Source organism: Glycine soja, chromosome 15, assembly GCF_004193775.1.
Source record: "Glycine soja cultivar W05 chromosome 15, ASM419377v2, whole genome shotgun sequence".
NCBI lineage: Eukaryota > Viridiplantae > Streptophyta > Magnoliopsida > Fabales > Fabaceae > Glycine > Glycine soja.
Window position 1 is genome coordinate 8,169,230 of NC_041016.1, and position 21,223 is coordinate 8,190,452.

The 21,223-nt window shown below is 31.1% G+C and overlaps 3 protein-coding genes and 1 pseudogene across 3 annotated transcripts; 3 read left to right on the forward strand and 1 right to left on the reverse strand.

The window, feature by feature from the left end:
• Window positions 1-3,214: 3,214 nt before the first annotated feature.
• Window positions 3,215-5,286, reverse strand: LOC114387548 (transcription factor MUTE-like). Its single transcript, XM_028347748.1, has 3 exons — window positions 5,071-5,286; window positions 4,572-4,964; window positions 3,215-3,572 (listed from the first exon to the last, which is right to left on the reverse strand). The coding sequence occupies exons 1-3, from the start codon at window positions 5,164-5,166 to the stop codon at window positions 3,486-3,488; spliced, it is 576 nt and encodes a 191-aa protein (XP_028203549.1). The 5' UTR covers window positions 5,167-5,286; the 3' UTR covers window positions 3,215-3,485.
• A 3,926-nt stretch (window positions 5,287-9,212) lies between these two features.
• Window positions 9,213-10,732, forward strand: LOC114387279 (basic 7S globulin-like). The gene has a single exon (XM_028347431.1). It carries the CDS (start codon window positions 9,274-9,276, stop codon window positions 10,537-10,539), a length of 1,266 nt encoding a protein of 421 aa, XP_028203232.1. The 5' UTR covers window positions 9,213-9,273; the 3' UTR covers window positions 10,540-10,732.
• Window positions 10,733-11,542: 810 nt separating this feature from the next.
• LOC114388131 lies at window positions 11,543-12,578 on the forward strand (annotated as a pseudogene).
• A 1,409-nt stretch (window positions 12,579-13,987) lies between these two features.
• Window positions 13,988-15,374, forward strand: LOC114387458 (gamma conglutin 1-like; the record flags this gene model as incomplete). Its single annotated transcript, XM_028347651.1, has 1 exon — window positions 13,988-15,374. A coding segment is annotated over one exon (1,254 nt), but the record flags the coding sequence as incomplete, so codon positions are not given.
• Between the last annotated feature and the right edge of the window lie 5,849 nt (window positions 15,375-21,223).

Sequence of the window (21,223 nt, forward strand, 5' to 3'; positions counted from 1 at the left end):
AATATGTTTATACCAACAATAATTTGAGAAAGAAGGTAAGAATAATCAAAAGAAAAAATAACCTAATTATACACTTATATTATCATTCATTCATATCTTATCATAAACGATAAATTTACTCACTTCTATAATAATTTCTTTAAAATTTATATTAATGATAATTTGTAATTGAATGATAGTGTAGGAGCATCACCCTTAAACTCTAATTAAAATACTAACAAATAGATAAACTTGGTATCTTAAACAGAGCAGTGTTGCATAAACATCAATTCTAAATTTGTAGTACGCAGCTAAAAAATATGCTCGCCATTTTTGTCCCCTTGGAAATTGCGAGCGGACATCTATGAGAATATGAAAAAACTTTGAGGGTTCCTTTCCTGGGTGTGGAAATCATGTAATTTACTTCATTAAAAAGGTTTGAGGGTTCAAGTTTATTGTTGGGTTCGAAAAGGTTAAAACTTTAAAAGCTAGCTAGCTAACGCCACTACTGCAGTGCTAAGAATGGCGTAGAACGGAGTTTAGTGGTCCCATAGGTGTTGGTGTTGGATTTACTTACTATATATCACTTGATGAAATCCAATGTAATCAATGAACAAACTGTTTGCATTTTGCAGATAATGTAGTGGTCCTAATCCTACTATGGCTATGACGATGACGTTACTATAGACATGATGAAATGCTTAATCCAATTCAATCACCCATGCACACATCAAACAACATAATAAATTGTCAAACCATTTTTGGCGGGGCCTATGTTGTCACAAGTAAAGTTTAGAATAAAGTGACTGAGATTTGAATGACAAAATATTATTTAAAGTAAAGTACAACCAAGACATGCTTCTCCATTAATTATGTAAAAAATTAAAGAGAAAAAATAATGAGTTAGTAGGATTTGGGACTGACTCATTTAGCTTGATTAATACGTAAATATGAAGCGAGCTGAGTTTGAATAAAGAAAGGTCAAACTTATTCTTTTCAATTTGAACGTACTTTTGTCAAGGTAAGCCTGATTTAAATTCTACACCTAATAACATAATGTGTATTTTATTTTTTGTATTGATAAAGTGAAATTGGTGAGAATGAAATAGGAGAGGGGAGGATTCTCGTACTTTCATAGAAAAGAGAAAGAGAAAAAAAGAGCTATCCAAGTTTTTGATAATTAATTATTTATATTTCTCACATGGAAGAAAAGGGAGTGACAAGTAAATTTTTATCTTTCTTGAAATATAGTTTAACCCATCTACAATTCATTCTTTATAATAGAAGTGTATAATTGTATACTTAAGAAATACTTACTTTCCTTCGCTTCATATTTCTTTTTTCATGTTTTATAGAATAAATTATACTAACTACTTCTGAGATTTTATAAAATTATACAAATTATCCTGCTTTTTCTATCTTTATATTATTCTTTCTTAATTTTGAAAAAAAAAATTACACGGACACTCCTTATATATTACACTAATTTTTTTAATTGTTTGGAAAACCTTACATGCATGTAAGAAATGTTCTTGTAAATGTGAAAAAACAAAAAAAAAATATTTGTATAATTTATAATTGGTACTTATAACTTACTATTTTTTAATAATAAAAAACTCATTTTCTCATCGTTGTCTTTCTATCCAGATTCTTTCATTTTATTTTCTCTAAATCGATTTTCTTTCTCATACCAATTAAGAATCAGTTTCAAGTTTTAACACTGTATTCGTCTAAAACTCTCAATCGTGCTATAAACTCTCATGCTATTAGTTTTCGGAACTAACTTGAAAGCAATAACAATCTAGCTAGTTTGAGGCCCAGAAATTGACCCAAATTTCCATAAGTCCAGATCTCCAAACATGTTTTGGGGCCCATTCACCTACAGATATTTGCATACACGTTCAATTACCAATTTATACTGATCAATGTATGCTTTATTATTATTTAAAATTAAATAGTAATTAGAAAATTCTTAATGTATGTTTTTAGTATTTAAAATTAAATCTATAATTTTCTTTTTCCTAAATATGATCCACAGCTTCGCATGTTCATAATCTTTAAGCTCAGAATATTATTATGATTGAGGACGCTACATGCTATTGAATTATGAATTTTTTGTATTACACACGCACACACATAAAATAAACGAAAGAAAAAATCCATTATAAAAATAAAATAATTGATTTGAAAAATACAAAACGGTGTTATCATGATTATTTCTTTCCAACAATACTTTACATAAAAATTACCATAGCATGTAGAGGTTCGACCACATACAAAATTATCACATTCAATTTGAAGACTTTAACAAGTGCCAATTAATTAAGCAATCAATGATAGCACCTACACTTATATATAACTTATCTTTTACTATTAATTGTTTGCAAAGCTTATTTTTCTCATACTTCTATATTCTTTTTGTTTTAAACAAAAAATTTAACAAAATGTCAAGGACGTAGCTTGTATACGTGACACTTAATATAAGTAACTACCCTCATTAGACTTTCTTGTAGCAATTAAATTCCAAGGGTTCTGTGCTTGATGTAGAAAAATCTCACTTTCTAACTAATGTAGAATGAAATTTCCGTAATAGTGATTAGGCTAATGATTAATAGGTTGATGAAGAAAAGTTCTATATACATAAAACAAACTATAAATTAAGTATGAAAGTTATAACTACCAATCAAGAAATAAGGATATGTAAGGCATGCTAAACTTTAGAAAAGCTTAATTAGTTGTCTAGTTTTTACTATAATGTATTTAAAAACCTATTTTAAATAGACATAAGTTTATGTTTCAATAAGTTTATAGACAGTCTTTACCTAAGTCAACATGCTATCTCTTACAAGTCACTTCCATTTTATTTTTCTTTATTTTTTTTTCCATCTCTTTGTTCTTTCTATCCCTGCATACCATACACCCCATTTTTTGGGATGTAAGTAGTTAATCGTTTTCCAATCATATAATCCCTGAAAAAATATTTGAGGAGGTGGCCAGTTTTACTATCCTAAACGAGAATTGGTCTCATGATTAAAATATGGGCGTGTAGAAACATTGAAAAACAAAAAGGATGATGTTAGCCCCTAATAGGTTCACCAATAGCCGAACAAAAACTTAATTAACTAGTTGAGAAAGAATCTTAATAAGGAAAAGTAAAAAGAAGAAGAAAGAAAAAAAAACTAGATGAGATATAGAGGGGTGGTGTTCTAAATAACTTCTACGTTGCTCTGAAAACTAACATAATCAACTTACCTTCTGTTGGCCTCCATGAATTAATGAGAGCGTTTAGAACCATCTTTATGGGCAAAGATAATGCATGTGTTTTACCAAATATTAAGCAACAGCATATTTTCCTTGTCATCAAGTTTATGACAACAGTAATGATATAATAAGCCTAGTTTGTAGCAAGTAATTACTGAAGAAATAGTTTTTATGCATGTCTATCACATGCCATTCTTTTATTAACAAACGATTCGAAATTGGGTCTCTTTAGAAATACTACATCTTCACAGCGCAATTATAGCATCTAAGCAGAAGCTTTGTTGCACTTCCATTGCTAGTTCCTCCAGACTTAGTTGGCATCCCAGCTCTATCTGTAGTATTAAAAAGAATATATCAAATACAATGACGTGAAGAACATAATGAGAACCTACAGAAAAATATTGTAAATACATTTTCTTTGATAACTGCTACTCTATTTGATAATAACTACCAATATTAATTAATCTGCTTAGAACTTAGAAGTTTCTTTTTCTTTCATGATTTTACTTGGTTGTCGTTTTTTTTTTCCTTTTCTGAACAGGGTATGATCACCCTCATGGCCTCATTCAAATTTACATATATTGTTGTAACGCGGATAGTGGTATTATAATATTTACTTGTTCGTTTTTATCTCAATGACCACACATTATTCCAGGAGAATACACGTTGAAGGATTACAATGAATTTCAGGTTACAAATTAACGTAAATTAATGTTGGACAAAGCACTACCATTAAATTTTCAATAGAGGAATCGACAAGGTAATTGCAAGAAATTGTGCTAATTGGCGGAAAAAACATTAAGCAGGTGATAAATAAAAGTGAAAAAACAAATTAACTAAAATTTTCAGCACGAGGAAGCGCATAGAATATTTGTTTCTTAGGATGCAGGTCCTTTGATAAGTTTAAAAGTTGGATCACATGCATTAGTAGAGTGGCTGTAAAATCCCATGGATAGTTTTATCAAAATGATCAAGAAGTGCAAGTTACCTTCAATCTAGGTAACATGATCTTTCATATCCTTTGACTTTGTTCTTTGTGTATTGAGGATTTTAGAAATCCAAAGTTGTAAGATCTACCAATTTCTCAGAAAACTATGTGTTTATGTGTTTGATTCATCTAAATGACTTGAAACCCTAATTGATCTACGCTATAAATTCCAATTGTTACGATAATTGATAAAAACTCACAAGATTTGGGAATCTCACTGTTATTTTCCTTGATTGTTCTTCTGTGTGTATTCATATAAACGCATTATTACTATATTAATGTTAAATATGAATTTATAAAACAATTATCACAGGAATTAATTAATAGTTAAGCGTCGTTTCACCTTGACAACAAATTGGTAAAGGACAGTCTCCTCCATGCTGCTGATATTCAGATGAAGAACTTCAAACGAAAGACTCTCCAAAACAGTTATGATCTTTGCAACTTGACCTGGAATTCTGTGGCAAATGACTTTCAAGATCACATATGAACCCGAGATTTTCACTTCAACATCCGCAACAGGAGAGTTGCAGCTTGCTCCTAGTTCCTTGAAAGAATTGGTCCCAATCATGGAGGGGCTATCAAGTTGATGAAACATTGGCTGAAGTGTTCGTGGGCTCGGGCCAGGGCTAGGGCTCAAACTCTTTCTTCTTTTCTGGGACTCCAAAGCTTGAAGAACTTGGTGTAGCTCCTTGATGAATTCTATAACACCCCCTATTATAGATGCTTGATCTCCCTAAAAGAAAAACAAAACAAAAAACTCATGAAATGATCACATACACACACAAAGATTACGAGAGTAACAAGAAGAATAAAAAAATATAGAGGGAGAAAATTAATACCCTTTTGATATAGAAACATGGGGTCAAAGATCTTAAAACTTTGAGATGTTCATTCATCTGTCTTCTCCTGTTCCTCTCGACGGCTATGTGAGACATGATTTGGTTCTAGATAACTATGGTTGAGTGTGCTATTCTTTTTCTCTCTCTTGTTTTTCAGCTTCTTAGTTCTTTTCTTTCACCACACAAATCAAAGTCTGCTGTATTTATACGAGCCAAAGTAAGACTAGGAGTCCTGAAAACAAAAGCGTAATAAATGCCATAGGTTGCTTTCCCGTGAAGTATTCTTTAACGTAGTTTACACATAGACACACACATATACTACACTCTATCTCTTTCTCTCTCTTTCCTTTGCTTATAAACATTACGCGTCTCACGTTTATGATCTTGCGTCAATTACGTGCCCTCGTGAGTTAAAACAGGGTGATGGTTATTTTCTCAGCTCTCCCATGCATTTTTATCTGTTCCCCTTTCCTTCATTAATTCATGCATACCTTGCCGAGGTCTTCATCGCTCATCAACTTAGTTGCGTGTTGCAACCATACAATAAAATTATTCCCAAACATTGGTGGGTTCCAAAAATGTCTGCTTCGGAATTTTTGTAAGGCTTTATCCTTTGCAATTCCAGTGATCGGTGTTGTTCCAGGAGCAATTTGGTCACAATTAATTCACTGAACATTACCCACACTATAGTTTTAGAATACTCGTTATATATATATATATTTTTTTTTTTTTTTTTTGCTGAAGGAAATACTGATTATATATAATTAACCATGTTTTGAGATGGATGCGAGTGTGAAATTTTTGGACGTACGTTTGCCCTTTTCCATAAATTTATTGTACGAATTGGAACGGTAGCTTTTATTAATATCTTTTATTATATATATATAAGTTCTACATAAATGTGAATATATTTTATAATATTTATTAAGAATACTTTTTAAAAGACAAATTTGTGTAAATTAAAATAATGAGATAAAACTATTTTTGATATATTTTAAGATTCATATATACTAATCTCTCTCTATATATACCAGCATATATTTTTAAAAATTTAAAATAATCAATAAATATATTAGAAATTAAAATAATATATAAATTTAATATTCATGTAAGGAACAAATTATTTACGAGTAAATAATAAAAAAGACTTTTATTCTTTTTTATAACATGAACAAGAGTAGTGAATGGCAAGAGCTAATAATTTCCTCTACATGTAAAAATCATATCAAAGCTGTATGGGTACCGTGTAGTTCATTAAGCTTTTAATTAAGAACATAAACAAAACAAAATACCAAAGTGGTTTTGCGAAAGTTAAGATAAAGTCTTTATCTTTTATATTCCACTTGCCAACTTTATTTCACCTCTCGACAAAACTAATTAAAAATGAAGCATAGCTTTGGCATCACAAGGAGTAGTCTTAAACAATCACCGAAAAAAGGAGTTGTCTTAAACTATCGATCTAGAAAACCTAGTTTTAAGAAAAAAGGAGTCGTCTTAGACTATAGAGTCTGAAGATAAACTATTGTGTTTGTTTAATTTGGTACAGAGAAAAAGAAAATAAGGTGATATACAAATTTAAAAATTAAAATGAAGAAAAATAAAATAAATTATTTTTAATTATTATTTTTCTCTTTCTCTTTTATTAATTTTCTCTTTAACTAAACAAAATAAAATATATTATTATTTTTATTCTTTTATTTTCTTTATCTTCTTTTCTCTCTTCTAGACATACCATATTATTTTTTCAAATATTGTTTTTGAGTTCTTCCTATTTAAGTGAAAATCATAATTAAATCCCAAAAATAATATATATGAAGTTAGCAAGTTCTTTTTATGCGATCGAGAAGAATAAATATTCAACATCCAATAATCATATACGAATAGTGAAGATTAAGTTTTGCTTAATTAACTTCATGTACATTCTTAAAATAATGACATAATTATTTTTTATATGTTGTTCATAATTATTTCAGTAAAATTTAATTGTTAATACTTATTAGTGTAATTATCGTATAAAAACAGATCTATTGTTTAATACGTAATTAGGTATCTTATAATATTGTTTTTTATTTTTTAAAAAAAGAACCAAAGAATAATGTATAGTAACAACAGCTAACTCCTTACATGTGAGCTTTATAGGTGTCCGTGCTGTCCATTTAACTTTATAGCATTAACAAAATAAAATCATGCACATCATAAGAAAATTAAAAATATCCACTGGCCTAATTATTTATCTCTCGACAAAGTTAAAGATGAATCATACACCTTCCTCCTTCATCATCGATCACAACGAATCATCTAAGAGTATGTTTAGAAATTTTGAATTTTGAGGCAAAAATAGTTTTGCGAAAGGATTAAAATACGTATTAAAATATTTAGATCTTTGTTTTTGTTTTTATCAATTAAATTTGTATTAAAATACGTATTGTAATAATTTCAACTCTAAACTAAATATATATTAAGACTATATAGTGTTAAATAACCTAACCCCAAGATAAAATCCGACCAAAATTTGACAAACTAGTACTCCCTTCTCTATATTAATCGCTGTGTATGAAGAAAAAAAATTTAAAATAATTATTATTTTAATTTTTCAATGTAATATTATTTTTTTCATTTGTATTTCATGTAATATTAATGATATGAGCTAAATAGAAAATAAAAATGAATCAACAATGATAAGATTAATTTTATAAAATTATTATTATTTTTTATTTATTTATTAATTTCTTTGTCAATATAAAATAACCTTAGACCATTATTATATATAATGGGACTGAGAAAATATTATATTATATTAGTATTTTTTATTTGATTAATTTATAGACAAAAACCATTTTATAAAGACTCTTTCAAGAATACTTCAATAAATTACTTTAAATATAAGATGAATTTGATTAATTAGAAAAATAATCGTTGAAAATCAATTGGCCAGCATGCAGCAGACACGATGTTGGAACAGGAGGCATTTTCTTTGGGCGCTGCTTTAATAATCACTTCTGTGCATATTATTATCAGATTAATGTCCATTTCTAAATGAGGTGGATTGGTGTATATATAGATGAAGAAGAAAAGTAGAAAAGAAAATGATTAATGATGTAATTAAAAAGTAGTACTATATAATATTTTATTATTAGTAGTATTAGAGAGGCGCGCAGCTTATTTTAACATGTGAGCGTATCCATGGTACGGTTCTCAGAAATATATACCAGATCCAGATTCAGCTCCATTAACTTATTTATTTCGACAACAAAAAAATTACAAACACTCAATTAAACTTTTAATCAAAAGTTTCAAACACTTCATTAATAATTCTCTTAATTTTTTTCTCTTACGTTATCAATCAAATCATTTTCTTTCTCTCTCAAAATGGATTTTTAAGAAACATCTTTCTAATTTATCACATGCCAGACTTTTCCTCATTCTTATCAACCACTGCATAATGACCATTCTGCAAGCATTATTAGCCCACACAGACTCATAAAGCCAATTCTACCAATTTTTCTTCTTGAAATCTTTTTCTTTTAATTTTTTTAATAAAAAATAATAAAAATGTTAATTTCTTCATTATTTTTAGTAAAAAAATTATAATCACTTATTAATCTAAATTAACTATCAAATTAATTTATATATTAATCCAAATTCACTATCAAATTAACTTATATTTCGTTATTATATTGGGATGGGTTCTTTAATGAGAAAGGTCGATTAATTTATTGACAGGCAAGCCTGGAAGAAGGAGATCTTCGTGGAGCTTGAAAAGAGAAAGCAAATGTTATTATACTTTATATAAAAATATATATACGTGCATATAGTAAAGCCAAAAAATTAACATGTATGATAAGCTGGTCAATACATGCTCATGGCGGTGGCAACTGGCCGGGGAGTGGCAACAAGGTCCGTGTAAGCTTCTTGCATACAACTACGGATGACGCGGTTTGACATCTTTGACGAATCATTAGTATCAAATTAATTTAGTATGAGTAAGGTTATTTTATTATTTTTCTATGACATTGCACATGATCCCACAATTCTGTCATCGATCTCCTTCTATATCTCATGATGTAAAACGTGTTTGAATGGTTTATTCATTTATCAATATCAGATCTGCAAATCCAATCCAGCAACTATAAGTAGCTGAACTGAACACACTCAAACATACAACAATATTAGCTAGCTAGCTAGTATTCACATATACATACAATGGCTACTCCTACTTGTGTCTTGTATTTCTGTGTACTTGTCTTCTTTGTTTCACCATCTTTGTCAGCATCAAATGAATTTCCTAAGACCGGATATATCTCCCTCCCCATTAACATAGATCCAACCACCCATCAGCACTTCACATCAATAGGCATAGGAACTCCACGACACAACATGAATTTAGCCATTGACATTTCAGGGAGCTACCTGTGGTACGACTGTGGTGGTAATTACAATTCCTCCTCTTACAATCCTGTCCTCTGGGACTCCCCACAATGCCCTGGACCCGAACCCTTCCAATCCAATTGCGATGCTGGTTTTCCCTTTAAGCCAGGCTGCACCAACAACACCTGTAATGTTGCCCTTGATAACCCCTTTGCTGACTTTGGTTTCGGCGGTGACTTGGGTCATGATTTCCTCTTCACTCCTCAGATCAAGTTGCCTCAAACCTTTTTTTCTGTTTGCTCAGAATCTTCTAGGTTCCCCCAGTTACCTATTCTTGTTGGCCTTCCCAAAGGCACCAAAGGGAGTCTAGGGCTTGCAAGGCAGTCACCATTCACATTACAATCTCAAATCTCTTCTTCCTTTAACAACGTTCCTCCCAAGTTCACTCTTTGTTTACCTTCTTCTGGTAAAAAGGGACATCTTTTCATTGGTGGGAGACCAACTTTCTCTACCCCTCTTTCCCAAATTGGATTTGATAGCCGTTATTCCAATTACGATTACTTCTTTCATCTCAACTCAATTCATATTAATCACAAACCTGTTCAATTTAACACTTCTGGTCTGTCCGTCGATTTAAACGACAACGTGGGCACTAAAATTAGCACCCTTCATCCTTTCACAGTGTTACACCCTCAAGTCTACCAGCCCTTTGTTAAAGCTTTTGTGAAGGCAGCAAAGACCAAAAACATGAAGAGAGTGAAAAAAGTGCACCCATTTGGGACATGCTACGATGCCACTACCGTTGGGGATCATAGAGAAGCTGTGCCAGCTATCGATCTAGTGTTGGAAGCAGAAGAATTAGGCCGCTTTGGGAAAGTGAGTTATGAGATATATGGCCACGATTCCTTGGTTGAAGTGAAAAAAGGTGTGCTGTGTTTGGCTTTTGTTAATGGAGGTATAAGGGCATTAGATGCTGTTCTTCTTGGTGCGCATCAACTCAAGGATAGGATTTTGGTGTTTGATGAGAGTACCTCAATTATAAGCTTTAGCTCCTCCCTTGTGCATCAAAATAAAACCTGCTTAGATCCAACTTCTCTTTAATCTGCCAATCATGCATCATTAGTGTAATATTATGTTTGCTTAATTTTGTAGTTTCGTGAAAAATAAAAGGCCCACGTGGTGCTGTCTTAATTATGTGTCTTAAATCTCAAGTGTACTTGTTCACCTAGAAAGAGAAATCTCAAGTGTACTTTCCTTAATAGAAAAAAGTTATTCTGTCCTTTTGATCTCCTTATGGATTGTTTGAATAATGAATTAGTTAACTGAAATGTAAACCTCCTATACTTTTTCTTGTGTTTAATGTCAACCTATATTTTATCAACACAAGAAAGTACAAAGTAAGCTTCATGATCGTGATAAAGGTTGAACCTAACGTTATCCAATTAGATCTGAAAAATATAGAACAAAATCAAGTCAAATCGACTTGTTGAGGTACTTGAGATTAATGATATAAAATTGATTTAATAATAAATAAAAAATCAAAAATAAATTGCTAATTCGAATTTTTTATCTACAAAAACTAATAACTAATATTTTTCGATCAAAAGAAAGAAAAACTTATTGATGTACTATAGTAATCATAACATTAAAATTAAAATTTAAATATATTTTTCATATTGTAATATGTATTTTTCGACTTATTATCTAAAAAATATTTTTTATTTAAAATATTTGATATTTTTAAAATTTTGTTTTTGATATTTATGATTAGTTTTGATTCATGAAATGATGACCTGATAGGTTAAGTAATACATCACCGATTAGGTAATAATGTGACAAACTTAATCATAAAATTAAAATTAAATTATAGAATTTGAGGCATGTCGGGATTCAACTACAATTGGCAATTCCGCAACAACTGGACACTAGTTGTGCCAACTATTCAAATAGTGTTGCAAGAAGGGGTGCAGTGCACCAGTCATGGAGTCAATTCCTTGGTTATGGCAAAGGAAAATGTAGCCTGTCTTGCCTCTGTTTATGCATTTATTAATAACAGATCTACAAATCCAGCAAACTATAAGTAGCTGTACTGAACATACAACAGTAGTATTCACAAACATACAATGGCTACTCCTAGTTCTGTCTTCTATTTCTTCCTCAGTGTACTTGTCTTCATTGTTTCATCCTCTTTTTCTGCATCAAATGAATTTCCTAAGACCGGATTCATCACCCTCCCCATTAACATAGAACCAACCACCCACCAAAACTGCACATCAATAGGCATAGGAACTCCACGACACAACATGAAACTAGCCATTGACCTTTCGGAGAGATTGTTGTGGTAGAGTGTGGTAGTCATTACAATTCCTCATCTTACAACCCTGTCCCCTGGGACTCCCCACAATGCCCCCATCCCGAAGCCTACCTATCCAATTGTGATAGTGGTTTACCCTTCACTGCTCATGTGGGCTTGGCCAAATGTATCAAAGGCATTCTTGGCCTTGCTATCTCACCATTCACATTAATTACCATCTCAGATCTCATCTTCCTTTAACGTTCCTCCTAAGTTCACTCTTTGTTTACCTTCTTCTGGTAAAAAGGGACATCATCTTTTCATTGGTGGGGGTCCAACTTTGATCTCTACCTCGCTTTCCCAAACCGGATTTGGTGATGGTAACTTTTCCAATTACGAATACGCTTTTCATCTCAACTCAATCAATATTAATCACAAACCTGTTAAGTTTAATACTTCTGATATCCGGTTCCTCGATGGAAACGGCAACGCGGGCGCTATAATTAGTACCATTCAACCTTACACTGTGTTACACCGTTCAGTCTACCAGCCCTTTGTTAAAGTGTTTGTGAAGGCAGAAAAGGCCAAAAACATGAAGAGAGTGAAAAAAGTGCACCCATTTGGGACATGCTACGATGCCAATACCATTGCGGATGTGCCAGCTATCAATCTGGTGCTTGAAAGCCGCATTGGGAAAGGGAATTATGACATATCTGGCCACGATTCCTTGGTTGAAGTGAGAAAAGGTGTGATGTGTTTGGCATTTGCTGATGGAGCTAAACAGGCATTTTGTGGTGTTCTTCTTGGAGGGCATAACTCAAGGATAGAATCTTGGAGTTTGATTTGAGTTCCTCAATTCTAAGCTTTAGCTCCTCCCTTCTGCTTCAAAATAAAACCCGCTCAGATCTAATTTCTCTTTAATCTACCAATCATGAACCATGCATTAATATGTTTAATATATATTTTGTTTGCTTTTGAACTTTCATGAAAAGTAAATGGTCCATGTGGTGCTGCCAGTTGACCGGGTGGATTTTAAGATGAAATCCAAGTGTATCTTAATGCGAATGGTGCTGTCCTATATATGTCTTAAATCTCAAGTGTAATTCAGATAAAAAAATCTGTCTACTTGTTCAAAAAAAAAAGAAGAAATAGAAATAGGAATTCAGGAAATATTAGACTTTGAATCTGGGTCTAAGAAATAAAAATAAAATAAATTTAAATTTGTATCATTAAATGATAAAGGAAGAAGCATTAGGCTTCGAATTTTGATAGTTTCAATTTTGTCTGAACCTAACTTTACCCTATCGAAAGCTGAAAAATATGGGACAAAATAATGGGAGCAGTTGTTATTGTGTAATAAATGAGAAAAAGTTTAATTAACTATAGAGAAAAAAAAGATATATTATGAAGTTACATAATATATTTTATAAAATTGAAAATATTAATTATATTTTTTTAATATCTATGTTAAAACCTGAATGTTATATATATGAAGTAGAACCGAATGAATTTTTTTTCTTTTTTAACTTTTTATAAAATTCACCCTTGAAGCTAACGTGTTAAAAAATTTAAGATTTTTTTTTCTTTTCTTTAAAGTTCTACCTGGAAACCCAATTTTTTTTTATAAAAAAGTCATTATTTATCAACAACATATGTAAATATTTAGGCACGATGTCTGCATGCATATATATATATATACACACACGTTAAGAATTGGCCCTCTACACATCGAATGGATTCTGTAATGACAAAGATCAATTATTTATTGACAGGCATGCATGGAAGAAAGAGATAAGCGTGGATCTTAAGACGAAGAGTATGCAAATTGCAGTATAATTTATGCATACCGAAGCCAAATATGACTGTGTCAAATGGGTTGCCCTGCCTCTATGATGAGAGAAGTTGCACGCGGAAAAGCACCTCATCAACAGAGGAATCGACTCTGTTTTCACATAAAATTATTTATTTATTGGAATAAATAATAAGTCTGGTTAACCAATAATCTTAAGACATTATTAAGAAATTAAATAAAAATATTATTTATTATATAAATTATAAGAGGACATAAAAAATCATAATAACATAATTTTTTATCTTTTAATAAAAACATTTTTATTTTATGTTTCTTAACTAATATACTTAAAACATTAGTTAGCATTTATCATAAATAATCAAAGAATTATAAGAAATAATTGATATCAGATCTACGTACAAATCCAGCAACTCTAAGTCGGGACATCTTGCAAGCCAAACTGAACATACTCAAAGTCAACTCTTATTTCTTTCTTCTATTTCTTCATCCTATGTTTACATGTCCTCATTGTTTCACCCTCTTTGTCAGCATCAAATGAATTTCCAAAGACCGGATTCATCACCCTCCCCATTAACATAGATTCAACCACCCCCCAATACTTCACATCAGTATGCATAGGAACTCAACGACACAACATGAACTTAGCCATTGACCTTTCAGGGAACTACCTGTGGTACGAGTGTGATAGCCATTACAACTCCTCCTCTTACAACCCTGTCACGTGTGTCTCCCCACACTGCCCTCAAGGCTCACCATGCCTTGGATGCGATGGCTCCCCTCGTAAGCCAGGTTGCACCAACGACACGTGTGGGTTTGATGTTGTGAACCCTTTTTCTGACTCCACTTTCATCGGTGACATGGGTCATGATTTCCTATTCTTGCCTCAAATAAAGTTGCCTCAAACTTTTGTTTATGGCTGCGCAGAAACTTCTAGGTTCTCCTCCATCCCTATTCTTTCTGGCCTTGCCAAAGGCATCAAAGGGATTCTAGGCCTTGCAAGAACACCACACACATTACCATTTCAGATCTCATCTTCATTTAATGTTCCTCCTAAGTTCACTCTTTGCTTACCTTCTTCTGGTAAGGGCAAACTTTTCATTGGTGGGAGACCAAGCTCCTCTATTATCTCGCTTTCCCAAACTGGATTCGGTGGCTTTTCTAGCACCGAATACTTCATTCATGTCAACTCTATCACTATCAACGACAAACCTGTTAAGTTTGGGGCTTCTTTTTTGTTCCGCGATGAAAATGGAAACGGGGGCAGTGTTATTAGCACCATGAGTCCTTACACTGTGTTGCACCATTCCATCTACAAGCCCTTTGTTAGAGATTTCGTGGAGGCAGCAACGGCCAAAAACATAAAGAGGGTGAAATCCGTGCACCCTTTTGGAGAGTGCTTCGATGCCAATACCATCAAGGATGGAAAGGCTGTGCCAGATATCAAGCTTGCCATGGATGGTCGATTTAGGAAAGTGAGTTATGGCATATGTGCCCACAATTCCTTGGTTGAAGTGAGAAAAGGTGTGCTATGTTTGGCATTTGTTGATGGAGGTGAATTCGCGGTAACTGGTGTTGTTCTTGATGGCCATCAACTGAGGGATAGGGTTTTGGAGTTTGATTTGAGTACCTCAGTTCTAAGCTTTAGCTCATCCCTTCTGCTTCAAAATAAAACCTGCTCAGATCATTCTTCTCTTTGATTAATTAACCTGCTGCCATCATTAATATACTAATGTTTTGTTTGCGTTTGTTTTCGTGAAAAAATAAAAGGCCCACGTGGTGCTGTCAGGTTAACCGTGTGGATTTTAAGATGAAATCCAAGGATATTTTTCAGATGCACTTTTTTCTTATGTCTTACATGTTGTTGGAATTCGATGTTGTTGGAATAAGTATCAGGTGAAATTTTATATTGGATAAAAATAAAAAAAGTTAAATATAATAAGAAAAAAATCTATAAATTTAAATAAAAATAAATTATTATTTCGTTTCTTTTAATTTCCTTATGGATTGTTCGAATAGCTTAGTCAACTAAAATGTCAACCTCTTTTATCCACAAAGTACATAATACTTTATAATAGTATATAAAGTTTATTAATATTTAATAGGCATCAAAATTCCTTCATTTATTTAAGAAAAAAAATGCATTCTTGTGTTTTCTTTTCTGCACAATCCAATATATTTTAACCTTTATGTATTTGGAGGAAATTCTAGTTTGATTGATTAAGTATTTTGCAACATTTCTTTTTATTTGCAAAAAAAATCATTTATGTATCAAGAAATTTATAATAACTCATACACTTCTCAATCAAGCCAATTAGATTTTTTAGTGTGAGAAATAGTTACTTGAAGGATAAGTGAAATAATTGGGTGAGTTAGATTAAATTAAATAATAAATGAGCCGGTTAGTATTGAATTAGATTGACTTAGTTCAATGGAGTGATATAGTTTGGAATTAAACTTCCTGCATCTCCTTATATATTTTGTTTATTTTACATTACAAATTACAAATTACAAATTGAGCTTTACGTAATGGAATGGGTGTAGGAGGCATATGGAAGCTCAGGAAGCACCGGTCTATAGTTGGTCTCTTTTCCCTAACCCAAAAAGACAGCCTGCAACTGAATTATATGCTTTTGTAGTGTGTTTTTTTCTTCTCCCCTTTTCTCATGGGTTGTTGAAAGCTCATTCCTCAATTTTTTTGTTTTTCTTGCCTTGATGGGCTGGACGACCCTTACTGGCAGCCCAAAAATAGTAGAAGGGTTAGGTGCAATCCAAAGGTGAAAGAGGACCATTGCACTTTATTCGTCGAATGAAAAGTTAGTGGAATGTGCTCCTTTTGATTATTCTTCACTCGGCGAAATCACAAGAGGAAGGAACTGTACTTTCACTGTCACAATTGCATGAGTATAAAGACAAGATTCTATTCCTTTCTCTCTCAACGTCACCTAAATTTGTTTACCTATTTCAAGTTTTCAACCCTTTTTCTTTTTGGGTGGGGATTATTTGCAGTCACGACTGGATGAAATCTTGACCATTAAAATTAAATTAAATAAATATAATAAAACAAAACATAATTTGATATTTTTTGTCCGTTAGATGATGAGTGGAGGAGTCTCTTTTTCTCTACACCCACGTCATAAGTTAGACATTTTTTAAAAATTCTAATTATTTGTGTAGCTTAAGTATGTTTATTGTAATTTACTCATCTTCCCAAAACTTATTTTTTAAAATGATATATTTAATTAAACCTAAGTAAACATAAATTTTCTGAAACCTAATTTAAATTATTAAATTTTTGTTTAGAAACTATCTTACAATTTTAAATATCTCTCCATCTAATTTATTTCATTTTTATCTCAGTAGTTTTTTCTTAAAATTATGCCTTAATATTCATAATTTTTAATTTTATTTATGTGTGTGTTACTTAAGCAAAAAGTGGAGAAAAGTATTATCAATGTAATAATGTGGTTTTCAAAAGAATGACTGCATTATTACATTGACTGCATTTTTAAGTAATTTCTAATCATTAAATCTTATATTAATAATTTTTCCCCATGCTTATAAAAAAAAACTTTTCCCTCCATATATAATTGTGGAGTGTGCGTCTACTATCTACACATGTGGTGTTTGATAGAAATTTCCTTAGTTTTGCTATAAAAAAATTGATATAAGAAGGGAGCCTCTTTGAACTAGTTAAATATATAATCACCCATACTTTAGTAAGAAGGATTAATAAATATTGTCTACATAATTTTTTGACTTAACATACAGTCTGTTTCATGTAAATTTTGAATGAGATCTTCGTTGTCTTCTTCCTAAATAAAACTCATCCATCGCACATGGTTTTCTCCGCAAAAGAACAAAAGATGCGGCGCATAGAGTATCTTTTTTATTCGTTCAAGATGCTATCCGAATATGATATTATGCACACCAATAGTTTTCTTTTCCCCCACAAATTGAAGCTTCTGGAACCATTTTACCGTGTTGGTCTATTCATAAAATCTTAAGAAAGCAAGGTCTACAAAGTACTGCTACATTATCGGAGTATTTTGTATATTTTAAGCTTCTTGGGCTTGATAAATGATAATTCAAATTTCAATTTTAAAGTTAATTTGATAAATTTTAAATTTTATGCTGGACTATAATTAAGTGCGTAACCCTCGGTGGTTGAAAGTAAATTAGAATAAAATCGTTTAGCCACATTTTCTTAATCCAATATCTTTTATTACTTATAGTTTCTTGTGAATATTTTTTTATTATATGTGGGAATCAACTTAATTAAGAAACACCCTTAATGTAAATATTCATATTTCAATTAAACATTTAATTAAGGTGAAATTTTGTCATTGTGCATTATATTTTTAATTTTTCTACATCACAAACATAATCAACAATAATTAACAAGTTATTATTACAAGTGAAAAATGACATCATCTCCTTAAATAAAATTTTAAGTTTGAGAACCATGCACCACTATGTCACCAAGAAGCTCCCCATTGGACATAGTTAAATATGCATGCTACCAACCAAATAAATAGCACATGTTTCACTTGAAATTAAAAAGGCCTATAATCTTTGCCTTGAATGCAGAGCACATTTTTTAATACATTTTTTAAATATATTTTTTATTATTGGATGAAATTTTTCACAAACCACAAAAATGTATAGATTCTACTCTTTAATAAATCTCCACTCATTTTAATAAATTTTAATTAAGAATAAAAAATATTATAAAAATGGATTATTAGTAACAATCTTCCGCCTTCCCTTCAGAAAAAAGAAAAAAAAAACAACTTTCCGCCTTATATGGTGATTTGTAGTGTGTGCGTGTGTATGATAGAAGTTCACCTGACTTTGCTGGAAAAATTAATGCTTCATCGAGTTAATTAGTTATATCATCACCCTTACTTATGTAAGAAAGATGCTTCATTGAGTTAAAATATATCATGTCACTCATACTTACGCGAGAAGTCAGTTAATAAATACTGTCAGAATGATTTGTTGACTACACAGTTCATGTCATACAGATTTTGGATGAAAACTTCATTGTCTTCTTCCTAAATTTTGGAATATTTGATTTGTGGCTCTTAATGAGTTGATATCTGGATGTTGGAATTCCACGTTATGCTTGGTAGCATTTCATGTTGCCCCAATCAAAAGGCCAATTTACCTCTTTTGTTATGACTTTCTCAATCTGGGTTTTGTTTAGATTGAAGACAACAAATGCACCGGAAGGGAAGCAAAGATCATTTATCAAAGATGGGTTTTAACTTTTAAGTATAACAATTGAGTTGCGAGTGGTACACCTGGCTGACTTTCTCATGCTTAATTAAGTTTCCATGGGTTTTAAGCTTAACAATTGAGTTTTAAATACAACAGTAGTGTCTATGGTAAAGACACCATTTCCAGTTCCAGCACCAAATAGATAAGACAACCCTTCCAGTATTAAATATAGCCCAGTAAAGAGAGATATTGCATCAGTCTGATTAAATTTATTTATTAAAATAAGTGTTATTTTAATGTGTTTGTCTAAATTATTTTTGTTTTTTTAAAAAATAACCTTGTATTTATTTTAAAAAATAAATTATATTTGCTTCTTAAAAATATACTTTTATAAAAGTCGCTTATTTTAACGTTGTTTTTTAAATTTAAACAAACTCACCCATGAGAATAATCTAGTAATTGAAAAAAATTATAAAGGAAAAAAAAAGAAGGAAAGAGAAATCACTAATTAAAATATTTCTAATGAAATTAACATTTTTCAGTAAAATAAAAAGTATAATCTATCATCATGTACTAATATTACTAGATTTAGGGGTTTGCCTGTCGGTTGCAACTTGAACAACCAACACAGAAAGTGTGAGAGAGACAATAAAGCAACCAAGATAAGGAAATGGTAGATAGTTAGGTTTGGGTCAAGGTATATTACGTTGGTCAAAATTTTATTTGGTTAAGTTGGATTATTTATTTTTTTAATTTGACCCAAATCAATCTAGATTTTTTCTTTATTAGGGAAAAATATAAAGCAACAAAGCAAGAAAACAACTACGGCATCCTCACAAACAAGGTGCCAATGGTATCAGTCATAACAAAAGAAGTGAACTTCGCCCGACAACTAGGGAGAACCAAGAACACCCATCAATGAAGACTTCTAACTTCTAGTGTGTCACAGTCAAACAAGTCTTGCACGGTGTCACAATTTTCCTCCACCGTTTGATATAATATTAAAGCAATCACTGGCTAATGTTTTTTGTAACTTTATCCTTTTTATGAAATTTTAAAAAGCATATCTCTTTTAAAAACACTCGTGGAAAAGAAAAATGTATTTTTTAACTTGCAAGTTCTAACCTTTTGCTTTAGACTTCTTGATCATGTTCACAACCTCCCCATTTTTCTTTTCATGGCTACAATAGAACTTGACAAAATCACTAGCATCCTTCATCCATGAAAATATGACATGACTACTAATTAACGACAACACATTAAAGCAACCTCAGTCAGATCCATCGATAAAACACCATTATTGTATATCTTCGAAACTATACTCCCAAATGGACAACAGAAAGTTGGGCTTTTACCATTTACCAAAAAAACATATACTTTGGTTTGATAGTCTGTATTTCTTCTCCAACGAAACCACAAGACCAAGGATGAAGCAAAAGGGGAAAACGGTGTATAGCTGTGGATTCTCATTTTCCATTTTCCATAAAAAGCATAAAGTCACAAAAAAAATCAGTTGTTGATTACTTTAGTATTATATCCAATGGTGGAGGAAAACTATGGCACCGTGTAAGACTTGTTCGACTGTGGCACACTAGAAGCCGCCTCAATTTAGATTAAGTAGATGTTTGGCTACACTTTTTCAAGTCACTCTTAGTTCCTCAAAGAAAAAACAAAAAGTTATCCTTAGTAGTATATGTGTCTTTCTATAATTTTTACTCAATTCAAGGATACGTGTGTTAAAACGTCTCTCTAAATACATGCGAAAAATAAATTGATCCAGGTTTAGCCATTATGTTAGGATATGTATCCAATTAAAACAATTCGCATGAGTGTGTATATACCTAATCTATATCTATATTAAAATTGTCTAATCACGTGTCGGTTGAATAATTTTTAAATTTTTTTATTTTAATTTTACTCATTGTATTGTTTTTCTTTCAAAATGTGTGCAATGTACACTTTCCATGCTAGTATTTTATAATTGTTTAATCTTTCTCGTAAGGTCATAATTATATTTTTTTAGAGAAACTGACTAAGTTTCATAATATATAATTTAATCACCATTGACATTAATATATTTTTAAAAAATACTAAATAAATTTAAACTTAAAATTTATGTACAAAATACTATTTTTAGAAACAATTAATATAATTTTCATTCATATCTAAAAATTTTCATTTTCACATGTAATATATAATAATTGTAAATTACCTTATTTTCTTTTCTTATGCTATTTCAATGTTTAAAATTAGTCGTATGAATAAAATTATATATTTTTAAAAGAAAAGGATGAAATGTTTCAATTAAAAAATAGGAGGATTAAAATTATAATTTTTTTGAAAGTGAAAGACGAAAATTATATTTTAATCTAAATATTTTTATATAATTATAATTTATAATAAATATTTTAAATTGTGGTTTAAAATAAATTATTTTTAAAATGCAGATAATGACTACA